The following is a 21,061-nucleotide window of genomic DNA, read 5'->3' as shown; positions in this document are numbered from 1 at the left end:
GACATACTGACAGGAATAGAGATGGAAGAGTATAATGTGTTTTGTGAGGACAGAAGGGGTAAAAAGGGAGGGGAGTGCTATTGATGACAGAGAAAGAATTATGTTCATACAAAGCATTGATGCAAGAGGGAAATAGTGCCAGGTTTTGAGGAAGTATGGTGTGAGATAGAGGTGAACGGAATCAAATACTTGGTTGGAGGTTGTTATAGACCAGGTAATGTGGATGGTGGTGATAATGAAATGTATGACCAAAATTAGAAAAGCTAATAAGAAAAGGGGTGATCATTATGGGCAATTTTAATTATGGCAATATAGACTGGAATGATGAGATAGCAACTGGAAGTAAAGAAAATGAGTTTCTTGAGTTTTTGAGGGATAACTTCTTCAGACAGTATGTAACAGAGGGTATGTAAGGACTGAGGGACTTGGATTTTGGTCATCTCATTACAGGATGTAATTATAAATGGGTGTCAAATCATCCATCAATTGGTGAGAGTGACCATGAGGTGATTACCTGAGTAGTTGTCAGAAATCTGAGGATCTCTGAGAAAAGGGTATATGTGGAACTAGAAAAGGGGGAGGGGTGATTATGAAGAGCTCAGGTGACAGCTTGCGGGTGTAGCATGGAATTAGGAGTTAGCTGGAAAAGAGATCAGTGCAGCTTGTGGGATTTTCAAAAACTATCTGGTAGATGCAATATCTAAATGTATTTCAAGGGTGAGAAAGTTAAATACGGTAGGTGTGAGATGGATCAATAAAGAGATTAAGCATGCGATACAGAGAAAAAGAGCATTATGGAGGCATCATAAGAGAAGTGGAAATAACCAATTCCATGAGGTCTACAAAGACCAGGCAAGGGAGTGACTTGGTTGGTGAGGGTAGCTAACATGAGGTTTGACCAGCAGTTGGCTAATGAAGCCAAAAAAGAATCCTAAGGAGTTCTTTTGATATGTAGCCAGCAAAAGAAAGAATGATTATGGAAGGATGACATTGATAGGAGAAAATTGTATAAAGACAGCTGTTGCTGAATGTGTGGTGGAGATACTTAGTGAGCAGTTCATGAAGGTCTTTCAATCTTGTGAATGTGACTTCATGGAGAGATTGAGAGCAGTCGATGATGGGGAGGAGAGACTGACTGTGAGCAAGAGATGTATGGGGAGTTCAGTAAACTAGATGTTAATAAGGCTGTGGGACTTGATAATATATCACCACATATTCTGAAGGAATGTGCCAGGGAATTGACACCTGCCTTGAGATATTTTTTTAATACGAGATTTGAACTCAGTCAAGTTCCTAAGGAGTGGAAGGAGGGCAAGATTATGCCACTTCATAAAGGAGATGACTGAACTCAAGCATCAAACAATAGGCCTATCTGTGTGCCAGGTGTTGAAGTTAAGTTGTTGGAGAAGCTTGTGAGAACTAGGGTCCAGAATTGGGTTGACGGCAATGGTATTATCTTTGATGGACATCATGGATTTGCTAAAGGGACTTCATGTTTTAGTAATCTACTTACTTATTACAATAAAGTGACTACTTCCTTGGACAGAGGAGAAGGATACACAGTAATATACTTGGATTTCACGAAGGCTTTTGATAGAGTACCTCATAATAAGTTGACAGTCAAACTAGAGCAGATGGGGTTGGATATTAGATTAGTGCATTGGATTGGAGGCTGGCTATCTGATAGGTATATCAACAAGTTGTGTATGGGAAAGCGATATCGAGGAAAAGGAAAGTTACTAGTGGAGTGCCGCAAGGGTCAGTTTTAGGGCCATTACTGTTTTACTTGTGTATTAATGTTATTGGTGAAGATTTGGATGGAGATATTCAGTTGTTTGCAGATGATGCAAAATTGGGATGAACCATGAAGAGTAGACTCATCAATCTAACAGATAAGCTTAGGTGTTGATGGTTATTCATGACTTATTTTTCACGGTATTAACAGCATCACAAACACTTTTATCAACAAAGATGTTTTATTAACGCTTATATTTCGCTGATTTTCAACTCAGCATCATCAGAGCACAACAGACATGTAAACGCGACAGTGAGTGAGTGAAACAACATAATTGCAAAACACAAAAGATCTAAAGTCCTATTTTTGGCGCCTTCTAACGAGAAAAAAAAAAAAAAAAACAGCAGTTATCCAAGAGTTTTTATTAGGATAACCGTCTCCCAAATTTTTGGCAAATTAATGCAACCATATTTGTTAAGGTTGTTAGAATTCTTCAAAGCCATTGCTGACTCAAAAAATAATCTTTCAGATCTATAACGACTCCTAAATAGCACATTCGTTTTCCTTCATCTAATCCTGTGTGAAGGAGTGTCCAAAGCGTGGTCTGCCAGTCCCGACTTGCCATAGTAATAGTAGCGAATGTATCTTTCATGTTCTTCCAGGCAGATGTTCACTGATTTTCCTGTTTGCCCATAATAGGCCAAGTCACAGTCACATGGAACTTCATACACTCCTGGGTGTGCTAAAGGGTGAAGTTTATCTTTAGGCGAGCAGATCAGAGTTGTCAGCTTGACATGATGTGTGAAAGTGGTGCGAAGGCCATGTTTCAAGAATACTTTGGCTATCTTTTCCGATGTACCCCTGATATAGGGAATAGAAATGGTCATGTTTTATTCTTGTGTATTAGGGGAGGGCAGAGTAATGGGCCTATGTAGTATTTTATCTATTTTGTAGGGATTGTAGCCATTCTCTAAGAACGTATGGCACAGGTATTGGAGTTCAGTGGTCAGAGCTGTATTGTTAGAACAAATGGCTCTGGCTCTGTGTGTAAGTGTTTTTAAAATGCCATACTGTTGGACTGGATGATGATGTGATTGTTTATGTAGGTATCTTTCTGTGTGTGTAGGCTTTCTGTAAATAGAAAAAGATAGTGATCCATCTAAAAGACGGGTGACTAATGTGTCAAGAAATGGTAAACAGTTATTTGATTCTTTTTCTACTGTGAAGTGAATTTTGGGGTGTTGGCTGTTTAGGTAGGTGACAAAAGCATCCAAAGTGTCTTGTCCATGGGGCCAGATGGCAAACACATCATCTACATAGCGTAACCACACTTGTGGCTTGTATGTAGCTGTGGTAAGTACTTTGTTTTCAAAGTGTTCCATGTAAAAATTTGCTAATGGAGGAGAGAGGGGGGGGAACCCATAGCAGTACCATTAATCTGTTTGTAGAATCCCCCCATGTAAAGTAACCTGCATTCATCGTAAATTGAAATAATTCAAAAATATCTGGGGAAAATTTAGACTTGATTAAATCAAGAGTGTCTATAAGTGGTACATTGGTAAATAAGGAGGTGACATCGAAACTAACCATTATGTCTGAATCTTTTAGGATTAGATTTTTAACCAGTGTTTTGAAATGGATTGAATTTTTTACAAAAGTAGAGGAATTGCCAGTAAAGGGGTGGAGGGGGGGGGCAAGTGACTTGGCAAAATGCCGGGCCAGTTTATATGTGGGACTATCTATGCTATCAACTATGGGGCATAGGGGAATATTAGTTTTGTGAATTTTTGGTAATCTATAAATACGGGGTGGTTTAACACGAATTGGTTTTATTTTCCTGATGATTTCTTTGGGCCATAATGTCACTTTTTTCAGTAATTTTTGGACTTTTTTCTTTTGAGACATCGTAGGGTCTCAATGTATAATTTGATATGTGGAACTGTCACATATGAGATCTTGCATTTTTCTGTTATACTCTTCTTTATTCATGATAACTGTTGCATTTCCTTTATCGGCTTTTGTAATAATAATATTTTTATTATTATATAACTTTTTAGGGCAGTTATTTGCTTACGTGGCATATTGCTTTTTGGAGGCCTAGCCTTGTTTATAATACTTGCTATATCTAGTCGCACGTTATTGGCCATTGCTGGTGGAAGATCGTGGATACCCCATTCTACTTTCATCGTAATTTCTAGTTTAGGAATTTGTTTGGGCGTGACGGCAAAGTTATGTCTTAGACTGAGAGCGTTCTTGGCTTCTTCAGTGAGTGTTTTCGACGATAGATTTACGACCACATGGTCTCGTCGAAGTTGCGGTTGGGACTTTGTATGTTGGCGCTGTTGTAGGAGTTCAAATTTTTTTAGGTGTTGCTTTTTACTTTCGTGAATTCTTTTTTTGCTGCAACTTCGGAGATGTGCTGTAGGACAGTCCATATTTCAGGATTTAACATGTTTATTAGTTCTTGTTGTAGAGCTGTGATAGAGCTATTTAGCTTACTAAGCTCTATGCGAGTAGCGGCGATTTGTTCTCGAAGAAGCGCTAAACTCGCCTGTCGAATAAATACAATGTGCTTTTGCCGATTGCAACTTTTCTTTGAATTTCAGAAAAGATGGAATTATATCGTTGTCGCGGCATCGTTTAAGCTAACCTGTTCAATTTTCTGGACAATTTCAGTTTCAACTTACTGAACCATTGCGCTTTGTAAACAATATCTTCTCTGTGCAGAATCATCAGTCTAACAGATAAGCTTAGGTGTTGATGGTTATTCATGACTTATTTTTCACGGTATTAACAACACCACAAACACTTTTATCAACAAAGATATTTTATTAACGCTTATATTTCGCTGATTTTCAACTCAGCATCATCGGAGCACAACACACATGTAAACGCGACAGCGAGTGAATGAAACAATATAATTGCAAAAGACAAAAGATCTGAAGTCCTATTTTTTGGTGCCCTCTATCGAGAAAAAAAAAAAAACAGTAGTTATCCAAGAGTTTTTCTTAGGATAACCGTCTCCCAAATTTTTGGCAAATTAATGCAGCCATATTTGTTAAGGTTGGGAGAATTCTTCAAAGCCATTGCTGACTCAAAAAATAATCTTTCAGATCTATAACGACTCCTAAATAGCACATTCGTTTTCCTCCATCTAATCCTGTGTGAAGGAGTGTCCAAAGCATAGTCTGCCAGTCCCGACTTGCCATTGTAATAGTAGCGAATGTATCTTTCATGTTCTTCCGAGCGGGGGGAGAGCAAGAGGTCAATCCTGGAAACTGTATAAAGAGGGTGCGAGTACAGAAATGAGAATCAGGTTGTTTTCGTACAGAGTTGTAAATGATTGGAATGCCTTGCCTGAGAGTGTGGTGTCTGCAAGGAGTTTGAGTGTGTTTAAGACACGGTATGATGAGCTGTATGTGTTTGATAAAAGGACCTCCTAGATGAGTCTTTGACTCCATGAGGTCTTGGGGTAATAATAATAATAACTAGAATTCAGAAATGGGTTGATAACAGCAATATTCTTTGTGGTTGTCAGCATGGATGTCTTAAAAGAAGATCATATTTTACTAAGTTACTTACATTCTATTACAAGGTGATAAATGTCTTGGACAAGGGAGATGTCTATATACTTAGATTTTGCAAAAGCTTGAAAAAAACTGAAAGAAATGGGATTTGATATCAGACTAGTGAGATGTATTGGTGACTAGTTTCGGATAGGTATCAGATAGTTGTATGCTGGGGTGCAGTGTCCGGAAGACATCTGTATTGCAATCACTGTTGTTCAATTTGTATATTAATGATAATGTGATGGGTTTAACTGGTGATATGCAGCTATTTGCAGATGATGAAATTTGGAGAGAGTAATGATGCAGAGACAAGCAGATGTCATTCACTTCCACAGAGGATTTGAATAGATTGTAGGAATGAGCAGGTAAGTGGAACTATTAGTTCAATGTTGAAAAGTGTAAGGTTTTGAAATTTGGTAAACAACAATGGGATGCAAAGTATATGCTTGATTAGGAAATTTAAAAGGTGGTAGAAAAGATGAGAGATCTGGGAGTGGTGATGGATAAGGTGGTCCTGAATATGAAATCATCACATCAGATAATGGCAATGATGTGATGGACCCTGACATGCAGAAAAAAGAGGTTGGGATTCTGTTGTATAAGGCATTGGCACCATTAAAACCCAGCCACCAAATCTGTGGTCGCTGGGTTTTAATAGTGACAAGGATATGCTAGAAATGGACCAGAGAAGATTCACAAAGATGATCAGTAGTTCTTGGAATATGGAGTATGAAAACCGATTGAAAGAATGTAAATTGTAAAGCCTTATAAATAGGAGGAAGAGGAGGGAGATATGATTGGGTAATATAAGTTAGTCAGGGGTTGTTATCAGTGTCAACGGATGGCCTCTGACACCATGGAGGTCGAAGCCTTTTTGCACATTTTGAATATCATATCCTACAACAACTAAGAAATTTGATGATGACATCTATTGGCATCCAGATCAAAAGAAATAATATCTTTGGAACTATAAATTAAAGATGCTAAGAAATGATATTCTTGGTTTAATCCTTTATTCAAGCATAAGCAAACAAAGTTTGCACGTGAAGTAACTTCATAACTGGGCAACTCGAATATAGAGGCTAATAACTTCACATCACTTGTCTTAGTATCCCATAATGTAAAACACATATCCTTACAGACATGTATAATGCTATGTATTATGGAAAGGATCACTATCCAGACTGGTTTCGACCTTTATTGAGGTCTCATCAGTGGGAGCCAGACCCAGAAGTGATACCAAGGTTGAAGTAATGCAGAAGTCATATTTCTATATACAAGTAGCCAAAACATATCACTGGGTCTAGCTCCCACTGGTCTTTAAGGCATCTTTAATTTATAGTATAATCAAATGGTATAGCTTTCAACTTCTCTCTCTAATCCAGAGTATTTTAATAATAAGGTGTTACACCTTTTGGCTACTTGTATATGGAAATATGACTTTTGCATTACTTCATCCTTGGTATTAATAGGGTAATTTTGATTGAGTTTTATTGAGACTTTTGATGTGATTGGACGTATTCTTTTAGACTGTGCCCGATTGAATTTTATATAAGGTTTTTCGGAAATCTCACATTGCACTGGAGCAAACACAGTTCGAAACTTACTATCTCCCCAATCTGCATGAAGCATTCACGAGGTCTGATGGCCATGTAGGCCTCACCCAAAAAGAGGACCAGTGGTGGATGAATGGTACTTTAGGGAGGTAGGTTTCTGCACTGTGGTCAAGTGAGTTCTTGACACTGCTTTTCCCTGTTTTAGGGCAGTTAACTATAATAATATATTGTTGCTGGTAGACACCTGTGTGTGCTTACGGGATTTGCTAGTGGACCCTCAAAAGTCCACAGGATATCTGTAATCTGCTCAGGACATCTGAGCAATCTCTATTCTTTCTCTATCTGTTTCTTTACACATTTTTCACTTATTGTTGTCACATTGAAAATATTGAAATGAAAATATTGCGAAGTCCAAACAATGCCAAATATCACATCAACTTTTTTTTTTTTTTTTAAACAGCCAGCATTTCCTGTAACTTGTGAGTTTGTAATCAATCTGTTGTTTTTTCTAACTTTGGTTTTTCCAAAATAGATAAATAAATATTTTATTCCAATATATTTGTTTGTTTGTTTTTTTTGTTGTATTAAAATAATTAAAAGTGATAAATAAATTTTTAAATACACAAATAAAGTTTTTAGTTGTTTATTTTTAGTTATTTATTTGTGCGTAATCAGATATCATGTTAGGGGAAGTGATCTATATAAGAGAGTAGATCTATATAAGGAGTAGATCGCTGAATAACTTATATATAATAGAGTAGATCACCGAATAACTTTTTGCAGAAAAGTAGCTTGCATAGTAAAAAAGGTTGAACACCACTGCCTATAGGCAGTGGAGAAGCTGACTACTGATGACTTTCTCTATTATTTTGGAGAGAATTGATGGTGATTAGTTGGTAGCTGGACAGTTTTAGAAAGGTCTTTCACTTGGATACAAAGTAAATTAATTTTGCCAAGAATTTATAATTTTGTTTATTCCTTTGCAAGTGCAAGCAAACAAAGTTTGTGTATATCTTCATGGAGTCATTTGCTAGTGTTGTAAAGCACATAATGTAATGTGCCTTACAATAATGTAAAGCACAATTCTTTTTGGAAGTGTATATTGCTAAGCATTACACGAAGGGCCACTAAACATTTATTGAGGCTTTGGTTTAAGTTATCTTACATACCATAGACCTCCTTGGCTTCAGTATCTGATGGTAACCAAGGTCGATGCAAACAAAGAGTATCATTGAAACTTAATGAGTTACAGAGGCTCTATTTCATCCTGTAGTCCTTTTATATACAGGAATACCTTGTATAGTGTGGTTAATTAGTTCCAAGAAGCATCCGCGCTACGCAAAACCGCATTGTTTGAGGTTTATTTATAAAGGTTTTCAATTTAATTTGTTTATTACAAAAATTTAGGATAATAAAAATGTTTAAAAATGAAAAAAAAATGTTATTTTTATTAACTAAATAACAAATAAAATCCTTTTAAACTGATATAAAAGTTGTAGAAAACAAACAAATATTACTTCAATTTTAGCATACAGTAATTTACTTTTACTAAAGTGGTCTTTTAGTGGGGGTGCTTAAGGGTCAAAGCTGTATAACTGAGAGGAGACCTCCACATAGCCTTTAAAGGAATGCGGAGAACCGACCAGGGCTTCTGACCTAATGTCCAATCCTCACCTTCTCGTGGTGCACCCTGTTGGGTATCTACTTTGATACTGAACGAATGAGGATGGGCTGGCAATTTGGGATTTAGCCGACCAAATTGTATTCTTATTGGTTAAACCAAAATAAAAAATGATGGTACAACATGACAAAATTTCATGCCGGCTGGGGCGTCGCCCGGTTAAACAAGGCCCCCGTTGTTTTCGCCAGGGAACCAGGGCGAACAGCGAAAAGTCAGCTACTGGAACAAATCTGAAAACAAACCCCAACTCAACATCACCAGAGTTAAAGATCGGTACTATCAACGTAAGAAGCCTGAATGGCAAAGAAATGGAGCTAGCTGAGGAATTAGATAAGTACCAGATCGACATAATAGGGGTGATTGAAACAAAAAACACCAAAACTGGTGAGATCTTTCTGAGCAATAAATACAAAATGTTATATTCAGGCAATGACAATCAAGGAAAAGAAGGAGTAGCCATAGTATTCAACACAAAATACGAGGCTAATCTTCTTGAATGGCAGTCAGTCTCAAGTAGAGTAATGTGGGCAAATATGAGAATGGGGAACTGGACAATGAGACTTATTTGTGCCTATGGTCCCACAGAAGGTTCTACTAAGGTAGAAGTGAAGGAATTTTTTGAGGCTTTAGAAAAAGCAACTGACACAATGAAAAAGGAAAAGTTGGTCCTTGTTGGGGATCTAAATAGTAGAGAAGGAAATGATTGTGAGACATACAAAAATATTTTGGGAAAATTTGGAGAAAAGAGCAAAGCTAATAATAATGGCAAATATCTGTTGGATTTCTGCTCAGGACATGGACTGGTTATTACTAACACCATGTTCCAACATAAAAATGTGCACAAATTCACATGGAGAGAAGAGGCTAGGAATAAGAAAAGTCTCATTGACTATGTTATTGTTGATAGTGATGTTTTCTCTCTGGTGCAGGACACCAGAGTGTACAGAGGATTTGAAATTGGAAGTGATCACTATTTAGTCTTGAGCATGATAAAATTGAATTTCATATTGAAAAGAATAACATGTAAGAAAGTTTTAAAGCGAATAAAAGTTGAGCAGCTCTCAGATGTGAGCTGTAGACTAAAATACAGAAATATTATTGAAAAGAAAATGAAAGAGTTTGAGAACAGGAATCAAACCTTGGAGATTCAGTGGCAAACTCTGAAGGAAACATTGATTGATTCTGCCAGAGAGGCATGTGGTGAGGTTGTGTGCAAGGATAAAAAAATCAGAACTCCCTGGTGGACACAGGAAGTTAAAGAGGCAGTGAAGGAAAAGAAGAAAGCATATCAAAAGTTCCTGGCAAATAAGTCAGCTTTTACTCTTACAGAATACAGAGACAAATGTAAGAAAGCTAAACAGTGTGTAAAACTAGCTAAACAAAAGTCATGGGAGGACTTTGGCAAGAATATAGAAAATAAATATCAAGAAGGTGGCAAATTATTCTGAAGGTTGTTGAAGAAGCTTAGGAATGGAGGAAAGAGTGCTGTAAAAGGAATTAGAGATGATAAAGGTGAAATGAAAACAGGAGAAAAAGATATCCTTGAAGTATGGAGTAATTACTTTGAAAAACTGCTAAATGAAACAAGCAGTGATGACAGCACAGTGATAAAAAACACTGACCAGGCATGCAGTCAGGAATACATATCCATACTTGAAGTAGAAAAAGCCATCAAAGGCTTGAAATGTGGAAAGGCAGCAGGAGTAGATGATATTCGACCAGAAATGCTGAAGTATGGTGGTATAAGAGTCTTACAGTGACTGCACTGCATAGTTCAGAAAGCCTGGACAGAGGGACGAATTCCCGATGATTGGAGTAGAGCTCTCATAGTACCCATATATAAAAAGGAAAATAAAACTGAATGTGAGAATTACAGAGGTATTTCCCTACTGAGTGTTCCTGGCAAGATCTATGCAAGTATACTTGAGAAACGGTTGAGAAGAATTGTGGAAGAAAAGCTTGGTGAAGAACAAGCTGGATTCAGGCCAAATAGAGGCTGTCAGGATCAGATCTTCACTTTACGACAAATAGTCGAGAAAGCATGGGAATATAACAAAGATCTGTATTTAAGTTTTGTCGATTTGGAAAAGGCATATGAACAAGGTGCCAAGAGAGAAGCTATTCAATACGCTGCAGTTATATGGTGTCAATGGGGCATTATATCAAGCAATACTTAGTCTTTATTTGAGTTGTAAGTCAGCAGTTAGAATTGAAGGAAGTACAGGAAGATGGTTTAATGTTAAATCTGGTGTGAGACAAGGATGTACATTATCCCCTCTGTTATTCATTATCTATATGGATCACATTATGAAGGAATGTGGTATTAAACCTGATATCAAAATTGGAGATGTTAATGTCAGTTCTTTGCTTTATGCGGATGATGTTATACTTCTAAATAAATCCGCTACAAGTCTGCAAGATTCTCTGACTAAATTGAATAGCTGTTGTAATAGATATGGTATGAAGGTCAGCAATAAAAAGACAAAGACAATGAAAATAGGCAGAATCATTGAAAATGTCAACTGTGTTGTGAACGGAGAACCTGTGGAACAAGTAAAACATTTCAGCTACTTAGGCACAATTTTTACTGAAGATGGTAAACTAAATATAGAAATAGACAACAGAATCAGCAAAGCTGGTATCGTGGGAAGTCAATTGAATAAATTCATATGGAATAAGAAAGAAATTAGTCGGAACACTAAATTAGCTGTATACAAGACTGTGTTCAAACCAATTTTAACTTATGGATCTGAGAGCTGGGTCAGAAGTAAAACACTTGACCAAAGACTAGAGACCGCAGATATGAGAGTTCTGAGAAAGATTAGAGGCATGAACAGATGGCATCAATGGCAATATCATATTAAAAATGAGGATATTAGGAAAGAACTTGACATTGTCAGCATCCAGAAATGCGTTAGCAGAGCTAATCTCAGATGGTATGGTCACTTAAATAGAATGGGAGAGGAAAGATTAGCAAAACAAGTGTTCTCTGCCAGGTTGGCAGGAAAACGACCCAGAGGAAGACCAAGATATAGGTGGATTGAACGGTACAAAGTGCCTTAGACGATAGAAATATAAGATCTGATAATGTTGGAGTCTTGACAAGTAACAGACTGATTTGGAGGAAAATTGTAGATAGGAAGTTAGTAATGATGTAATTTTTTCATGTAGTACTGTCATATCCTGTACACCCCTTGAGGGTACATGGCAGGAATTTGATGATGATGATGATGATGATGATGGTCTTTTAGTGTTCGTTGAACCATCCTTGTCTTCAATGTCTCTTCAAGTATTAGATCTCTGTGGCATTTGATGGCATTATTGAAACTTTGTGTCAGTTTGATGCTTCTTTCCAAATTCGGGTTGGCATTTATGCGAAAGTCGGAAACTTCATCAATTTTTCTCACAAAAGTTGAAAGGTCAGCAAAGGAAAATTCTTCAACCATGACATCAATGGGGTCATCTTCTTCTGCTTCATAGGCTCGTTGTTGTTCCAACTCCAAAAGGGTTTCATCATCCAGATCATTTGAATGAGAATCAATACATTTGTTCACATTGTTACAATCGAAACTTGTAAAACCAAGTATCCTTGCCCATCTGCACAATTTCTGTTGAGATTTCCTCTTTCTATGTTGCAAAGGCAACAAAGTCCTTTGAACAATGCGGCAAGATATTATGCTATACGTCTCTCACGTTGCTTTAAGTCACCTCTTGCCAAGATTCATAAATATTTTGAATGGCATCTTTTATGTTAAATTTCTTCCAAAATTCACTCAAAGTCCAAGAATCTTCTTCTGCTGCAGTTTTAATAGCTTGAGCAAAAGATCATCTTAAATAGTAAGCCTTGCAAGTGAAGATAATGCCTTGATCCATCAGCTGCAGAATTGATGTTGTGTTTGGAGGGAAAAAATGAATCTTGACATTTTCATCTAAGTCAGTCAATAGAGTTGGATGGCCTGTAGCATTGTCTAATAAAAGCAAAAGTTTGAAAGGAATATCATTCTTTTTACAATAGCTTATAACTTCAGGGCAAAAACAAGTTTGAAACCAGTCTTCGAAAATTGAACGAATCACCCATGCTTTTTTATTCGAACGCCAATGAACAGGTAAATTGTTCTTTGTAAAGCCCTTAAGAGCTCTTGGGTTTTCTGCTCTGTACACTAACAGCGGCTTCAATTTTAAATCAGCTGATGCATTACCTCCTAGTAGAAGTGTCAATCGGTCTTTTGACAATTTATACCCAGCTTGTGTTTAAATTCCTTCTCTGCTAGAAATGTGCACGATGGCATTCTTTTCCAGAACAAGCCAGTCTCATCAGTGTTAAAAAGTTTATCATCAGTGTAGCCTTCTCAATAAGCTCCTTCAATTCACTGGGAAATAATTCTGCAGTTTTAGTGTTAGCACTTACGCTTTCACCTTAGATTCTTACGTTATGGAGTCCCAAATGCTTTTTGAAATTGTAGAACCACCAGCGACTTGCTATAAAAGTTTCACTGGTTGTACCTCCTTCATTTTTGCTTTCATTTTCTTTTATTTTGTCATATAGACTTATTGTTGCTTTTGCCTGGATTATCATTTGACTCAAAGGAATCTTTTTCTGATTACAATCTTCAATCCAGATCATTAGAAGGCATTCTATATTTTCCATTGTAGAAGATCGATTTCTCGTGATCACTTTTGGCATATAAGAAGCAGCACTCATTCCATGTTGTTTAATCTTTTCTTTGCTCTGAATAATTGTTCGTACAGATGATTCATTCATTGAATTCTCACGTGCTATTTTAGCAAACAAAGTGCCATTCTCATGACATTTTATAATTTCAAGTTTCTTCTCTAATGTCAACCACTTGCATTTTTTTGTTACTCCAACAGTGTCTTCTTTATATTGTCTCTTTTCACTCATACTTAAATAATAAAAGAATAATAAATACTAATATTAACGTAAATAATAAAATGGCATGGGGATAGAATGTGACTACGTGAGAGCCAATCGTTATAACTACTGCATAAACGTGTACTCTCGACCTCTCGACTGTCACTTGCGGTGCCCAGGAGCTGCTGGTCAGTGTTGACAATGTTAGTGTAATAATGATAAGTGTAATAATAAAAACCGCATTAGACCAAAACCCACATTGTTCAAAACCTCACTATATGAGTATTCCTGTACTCTCTATAATATATATATATATATATATGCCTGCTTAATATGCTTGCTATATATATACATAGCATGCTGAAGAGCAGATATACAATCAATTTAAATATAAAATATCTAAAAATAGCTAAAATGATTTTTACTAAAAACTAAATGAAATATACAAATACCATTGACTATTGTAATGTAAAATCATTGAAAGTAATGAAAATTTGAATAAGAATTTGGATAAACTTTATAATTTGATTTATACAGAAACCTACCTTTGTTTTAGCATAGTACGAAAATCCATTCCACTTCCATCTAAAAAAAAAAAAAAATAGTAATCCAGTTTATAATACAATCTTAAACAGATAGTTCTCATCTTAGGATAAGAATTAGATTCCACTCCAATGACCCTGTCATAAATTTGATATGGTTATAAGTCAGAAATCATTACACAGGGTGTCCCAGAATTAGCTATCTATTTCAGTGAAAGGGGAAAATTTTTTTAAAAAACTCATGTTTATTGATGTTTAACATGTTTAATATGTGTTATAAATTTAAAATTTTCTAAATCATTTCATAATTTTATTTTCATCTTTTTTCAGAACCCTAACCCTGATAACGAATACACAATAATGCATCTTTGTTGTAATATCTAGTATCAAAAGAGTACAATGTAATGAAGTCAGAGAGATTTACAAGGAAATTTCACAGAGTTGGTCCTACAGACAAATCCATTCATGAACTTATGAACAAATTTAAAAGAACTGGATCCATATAGGACAAGGTAGGAAGAGGTTGTTCAAGGACAGCACGTAACAGTTTCGGAGGAGTATGACAATTGTTCTAGGATGAACCAACGTCGGCGGCTAGGGAAGCTAGTCGAAGACTCAACATATCCAAGACAACAATTCATAGAATCTTGCATTTAACACCGATGAAAAAGTTGAAAGTTTATTTTTTTCACTTGGTTAGAATATAATAAATTTAGTTTAATCCTTTATCCAAGTGTGAGCAAACAAAGTTTGCACCTGAAAGTTTCTTCAGGACTGGGGTAAGGTAGTACAACACCAGGAGACTCCTTGCAAAGGTGGAGCAAGCTACCAACATGCCTATCTCGGTATCTCCCATAATTGCAAAACACATCTTTATCCAAGTGTGAGCAAACAAAGTTTGCTCACACTTGGATAAAGGATTAAACTAAATTTATTATATTCTAACCAAGTGAAAAATAAACTTTCAACATCTTCCTCAAAATCCAGAGTAATTTATTAAAAAGGTGGCACACCAATCCTATAGGTAGAGATGACTTTGCTAATGCTTCTGACTGGTATCTCCACTTGGGCCTGGCTCCCACTGAAGAGACCTCAATAAAGGTCGAAACTAGACTGGGTAGTGGCCCTTCCCTAAATGCATAACAATAGACATATCTGCAAGGAGATGTGTTTTGCATTATTATGGGAGATACTGAGATAGGCATGTTGGTAGCTTGCTCCACCTTTGCAAGGAGCTGCCTGGTGTTGTACCACCTTACCCCAGTCCTGAAGAAACCTTCAGGCACAAACTTTGTTTGCTCACACTTGGATAAAGGATTAAACTAAATTTATTATACTGATGAAAAAGGCTTATCACATTTATCACGTAATGCATGTCCTAAACGAAGAGGATTATCCAAATCGAGCAGCAAGGTGTGCAGAATTTGTGGATCAGGTCGAAAATGGAGGTTTATTGAATAATATCTTATTCAGTTATGAGGCGTACCATAAGTGATGTCGACGGACTCGCGTATGGTAAAGCCAATCGACACAATTGTCGTATTTGGTCCAATGAAAAACTATCTGAAGTCATAGAATGGTAAAGAGACTCTCCAAAAGTTAATGTGTGGCTTGGAATGACTAAATTCCAAAATTTATGGCCCATTCTTCTTTCAGGAAGCATCTGTAACAGATACAGTCTACTTTGAAATGCTTCAGCAGTTTCTTGAACCACAGCTTCTTGATGATGGCATTCTTGATAATGTTGTGTTTCAACAAGATGGAGCACTATGTCATTATGCACTAACTGTCTAACAATACATCAACAGATGCTTTCTGAATCAGTGGATTGGATGCAGAGGACCTCGACCTTGGCCTCTGCATTCTCCAGATTTGACACCCCTGGATTTCTTTGCATATGGGTATATGGGTTCATAAAAACAAAGGTTTAACACCAAAAGATCAATAGTTTAGCTGAATTTAAAGAATGCATTCAGTTGGCAGTACAGAACATAACTCCTGAAATACTTCAAAATGTATTTCACAACGCTAAGTATAGATTTGAAATTTGCAAAGATACACAAGGAGCACATGTTGAAAATTCTCAATAAAGATTTGGCTTATCATTTATAAATCTATCTGTTTTTGTATCACAATTAGGTAATAAACATGAAATTATGTCATTTCTTAATAGATTTGTCTGATTTTCAAAGAAATAGATAGAATATACAGGGTGTCCCAGAATTAGCTATGAATCATAAGGATATATTAACAATTATTAATATGCCAAAATTCCAAAATGTATAGGTGTTTTGTCATATTTTTAAAATAATTTTACTTTTTCTTGATAACAGTAGTAATATAATTAATATTAATAATTAATATTACTTATTACTAATCATTATTGCTAATATTAATTATAGTAATCCTAATAGTAACATTACTACTGTATGGATTCATGATGCATAGATATATAAAAATAGGTCTTGTCTAAGAAATCTGCTAAATTTTATAATAAAATGACAACTGAATTGGATAAAAGAAATGGCTACTCAGTGATAGCTGGACTTTGCTAAGACTTCAAAGGATACCATACGGAACTTTTAATATAAATGTGGAACAAAGTTGGTTATGAAGCTGGTGATGTGGATAAAAGAGTAGCTGAATTATTCATAATTCCAAAGAATTATTATTATTACATGACACCTCCAAGGAGTCCAAAGACTCATCGAGGATCGAGGTAGGGCATCTACTCTACAACTCTCCGTCACCGCTCAATCCACCAACTACAGCGATCCGCAACTATCATCATCATCCACATCAATACTATTTACCACCCGCGACCACCACTAATATTTTCACAAACAATCACAAACATTCATGCCCACAGTAGGATTCAAACCCACAGCCTTTTGGCTAGAGAGTGGATACACTAACCACTCAGGCAACCAAGAATTATGGATAAGCGATTAATTCAGAAGTTAACTTGTAAGAGGTCTTTAATGAGACTGTTGGTTTTATTTGGTGCCATTCAAATGGGTTAGGCACTTCAAATCATGTAGGTAATGGTGCTGCATATATGACAGGCTCTATGGAAGCAGATTATGAGTATACCTTCACCTTCTTTAAACAGTAACCATCCTTCTAAAATAATCTATTTTTTGATGTATTAATCTACATTTCAAACCAAACAAACCAGCATGCATGATAACAAGAAAGAATATAAAGACATAAAAATGTCTATTCAAAATGATACTGCAGCAGACATAATGCAGAAATGAGGAATAATCAGTTTCCTTAATCACAGAGCTTAACAAATAAGCTTCAAGGATGAAAGCTGAGAAATTACATCTTATCCAAAATCAATGAAAAAAAAAGGGGGGGGATAAAAATCCAAATCCATAGATCACATTTAAGTGCTGTAGTTACAGTGCTTAAATATACTAAAAAATCAAAATCGTAAATATACATATAACTTGGTACCCTACTTTCCTGTTTCATAGGTTGGTACGCAACTGGAAACAGGAAGTTGTGTTCACTTCCAATTACTTCCAGTATCAGTTTATCAGTTCTATATTCACTCTGCAACAGGCAGGTGTTCACTCGAGTTTTGATTTAATCTAAGTTAAATCAGTGCAATCATAGCTGGAATAAAATAAGTAGATACTTTATGCCAATGAGTAAAAAAAGGAAGGCTGAAGAAGCAGAAATTCTTGAATCTACTTGTGATCCTGTAAAACAGAAAACTAGCACTGAAAATACACTTGGTGAAGAAGATCACGAAACCAAGACCAAAGATCCACGTGGTCAAAAGAAAGCAGATTCTGATAATGATTGGCCTGAATGTTGGACACTTTTGCAGAAAAATGACTTCTGCGAGAAAAACAAGTGGCTGTATGTCAAGAATAAAATGTTGGGCTGTAAAGTGTGTCGTGATGTCAGAAGTCTTGCTGTCGATAAACACATAGGAATGAAAATTTCATTCAAATGGTAAAATCAAATGGTAAAATCAGTCATTTTGGAGAATCTCGCAAACAACAGTTAATGTCATTAAGAAAAAAGATTTACGACAATCTGAAGTGGTTACAGGGTTGACACTGGAGAGTTCTTTCACTTGGTTGAACAGTGGGAAGGAGTCATGACAAGGGGGGGGTCATTCCTGGAAGTTACAAAAGGAAACTGTGAGAAAGAGGGTGAGGAGTGGTTTCTTTGCATGGAGGGTTATTGAACCATGGAATGCATTGCCTGATGGAGTGGTCAGAGCGAGAACGGTCAATGCATTTAAGGAGTGGTATGATAGACGTTGCGTTTCCTAGGAGGGACCTCCCTCAATGAGTCTTGATAGACTTGTGTTTCTTAGAAAGGACCTCCCACGATGAGTCTTTTGACTCCATGGAGGCCTGAATAATAATAATAAGGAGAGTGCAGTGCACAAAGTGGGACAAAAAATAAAATCTGAAGCAAAAAATGAAACATTAGAGAAAGTTTTCCTAAATACTTTGTCTCATAATAAAGATGAAAAATGTTTTGAACTGCTTACAAAGTTGTGAGGAGAAAACAATCATTTAACAATTTTGAAGATGAAATAAATTTACAGGAACTTAATGGCCTAGACATGGGATATATTCTTCATTCTGCAAATGCTTGCATTAACATTGTGAGCCATATTGCAAATGAAATGAGAAAAACATTACAATATAGTGAACTCCAAGAACAAAATATCATTACTTATTGATGAATCGAAAACTGTGAGTAACACAACAACATTGATTGTTATTAATAAATTAAAGGCTTAATTCGGTATGTTAGTCAAGTAAATAATTGTTTAATATTTGAAGTTTCACTAACTAATATCTGTCATCATTTTCAGGGATACACTGGTAAACAATGGAAAGTAACAAAAACTAGGAAACTAACCAACAATTCTAAAAATTATATAAAGTTATCACTGTGCGTGATACAATACGCGTAATTTGCAAGAACACATAGGCTATGTAAGGAATAACAGACAAGATATATCAGGACTCTCTTCCCACTTCGCCTCTACCAACCATAATATTGAATGGGATATGAGTCATATGCCCTACATAGAAGAGAACTATCATTCCAGAACATTCAAAGAAGCTGCTACAGTCACCCGAACAACAGGTAACTTAAATAAGAATCAAGGCCTAATCCTACCAGATATATGGAAAACTCTAATCTGATCATTTAACCAAAAAGAAATGAACTTTCATGAAAATTACAATAAATATCTCAACAAATAAAACGTTGTACTTGCGACATGTGCATTGTATCATGCACAGTGATAACTTTATATAATTTTTAGAACTGTCGGTTAGTTTTCTAGTTTTTGTTACTTTCCATTGCTTACCAGTGTATCCCCGAAAATGCTGACAGATATTAGTCAATGAAACATGTCGGATATTAAACAATTATTTAGTTGACTAACATACCCAATTAAGTCTTTAATTTATTAATACTAGTAGTCAAGAAAAAAAGGTCATAATAATTGATTGTTATTGTTCGTGTAGTTCTTCCTTAACTTTCGGCTGCTGCGAGTCTTTTCCTAGATTTGTTCGAATTATCAGACGTAACTGCTAAAGGAATTCTAAACTCTTTAGTTAGTCATCTTGAGTGTTTAAGATTGTCTGAAGATTACTTAAAGCAGTATTTATTGTTTGTAACTTGTGATGGTGCAGCCGTGTTGTTTGGTGAGTAATGGTGTAAGAAGGCTAATGCAAGAGAAGTTTCCTAGTGTTATTTTCTGACAGTGTGCTAGCCATCGCTTTGAATTGTCTGTTAGTAACACAGTGAACAATGTGACAGGAGTGAATCGCTTTAAGAGTTTCATGGACAAACTTTGTGTGCGACTTATCATGCTTCAACTAAGAATGCCAGGAAACTACAGGAATGAGCAATGACTCTAGAACCTTCACAACTTCTTAAAATTGGCAGAATTTTAAGCAGCACTCACTGGGTTGCATCTAGCTTTCGCATTATTTCTGCAGTGTGGAAAGACTTTGAAGCCCTGGTCCATCACTTTCTGAAGGCAAAAGAAGATAGCAGAAGAAGCAAAACAGATTGCTTTCTTTATGAGCCTTTTAAGAAAAATAGCATCATGCGAGTTTGTTCTTTATTTGGGCCTTATGTATGATGTTCTCCAAGAACTTAGTGAACTAAGTCTAGAATTACAAGAGAGAAATATTGACTTGTACAAAGCAGACAGAAAGATAAAGAATATAGTTCAACTTTTTGAAGAAAAAAATTGAAAATCCTGGTCCGTACTAGAGTATTTCTCTTCGAAGTCAGAAGAACATGAAGTTTAAAGGGATTGAGCTTCACAAAAATGAATGCAGTCCTGCAATAGTTTCATCTGCTTTCTATAAAAGTCTGAAAGAAGCTGTTAGAAAGTGTCTTCTTGAAGGAGACGATGCTGATTTGCCTGAATGTGATAAGATTTTAGATTCCAAGTATTGTCTGGAAAATCCTGGGAAGCATCTGATGGCGAAGCTGAAATTAAAAAGTTAGCATGCAAATTTCGCTTAAATGAAACAGAAGCAGTTTGTGGTTTCCATGAATATCTTCAAGAAAATGAAGTCTTGGACATACCACTTCTTCTAAAGCACACTCTGGGCACAACTGCAATATCTTCCAGTGAATATGAGAGAGATTTCTCTCAGATAAATCTTGTTGTAACTTCATCTAGGTCATCTCTGCTCGTTCGGACAACTGATGCACTGATGTTCATTCGGGATAGTAGGACCTCCTCTCATTCAGTTCAACCCTAGCAAATATGTGGACTAATGGCTGCTCCGAGGTCGTCATTCTACAGTCGGTACCAAAATCAAGAATGATCTAGAGACGATGAGGGTATATCAGAGGATATGTTAAAAGTTGGAAGTTGCTGTAATAACATCTTCATGGTGAGTACCGGCACCTTTTTTTCCAGAAAACAAGCACTGATCATATGTAATCAAATATAAGTAATGTATGTATCACATGTAACCAAATGTATGTAATGTATGTATCATATGTAATAAAAAAATTATTATTATTATTATTATTATTATTATAAGCATAAATAAAGATAATTTGAAGTCAGGGCTTTCCAATAAAAGAGAGC

General features: G+C 36.1%; 1 protein-coding gene across 5 annotated transcripts in view; it reads right to left on the bottom strand.

Moving 5' to 3' along the window:
• The window catches only part of LOC150108743 (twitchin-like), a 2,666,638-nt gene that overhangs the window by 2,059,368 nt on the left and 586,209 nt on the right, over positions 1–21,061 (bottom strand). For all 5 annotated transcript variants that reach the window (XM_090390962.1, XM_090390961.1, XM_090390964.1 and 2 more), the window contains one exon: positions 13,960–13,999. In XM_090390962.1, the coding sequence (XP_090247088.1) occupies positions 13,960–13,999 (40 nt within the window). The remainder of the gene's footprint in view (positions 1–13,959; positions 14,000–21,061) is intronic.

Source organism: Typopeltis vanoorti, chromosome 3 (genome assembly GCF_054136105.1).
Source record: "Typopeltis vanoorti isolate ZY-2024b chromosome 3, IOZ_Tvanoo_1.0, whole genome shotgun sequence".
In the NCBI taxonomy this organism is placed as follows: domain Eukaryota; kingdom Metazoa; phylum Arthropoda; class Arachnida; order Uropygi; family Thelyphonidae; genus Typopeltis; species Typopeltis vanoorti.
Note: the sequence above shows the minus strand (reverse complement) of the source record. Positions and strands in the feature narration are given on the sequence as shown.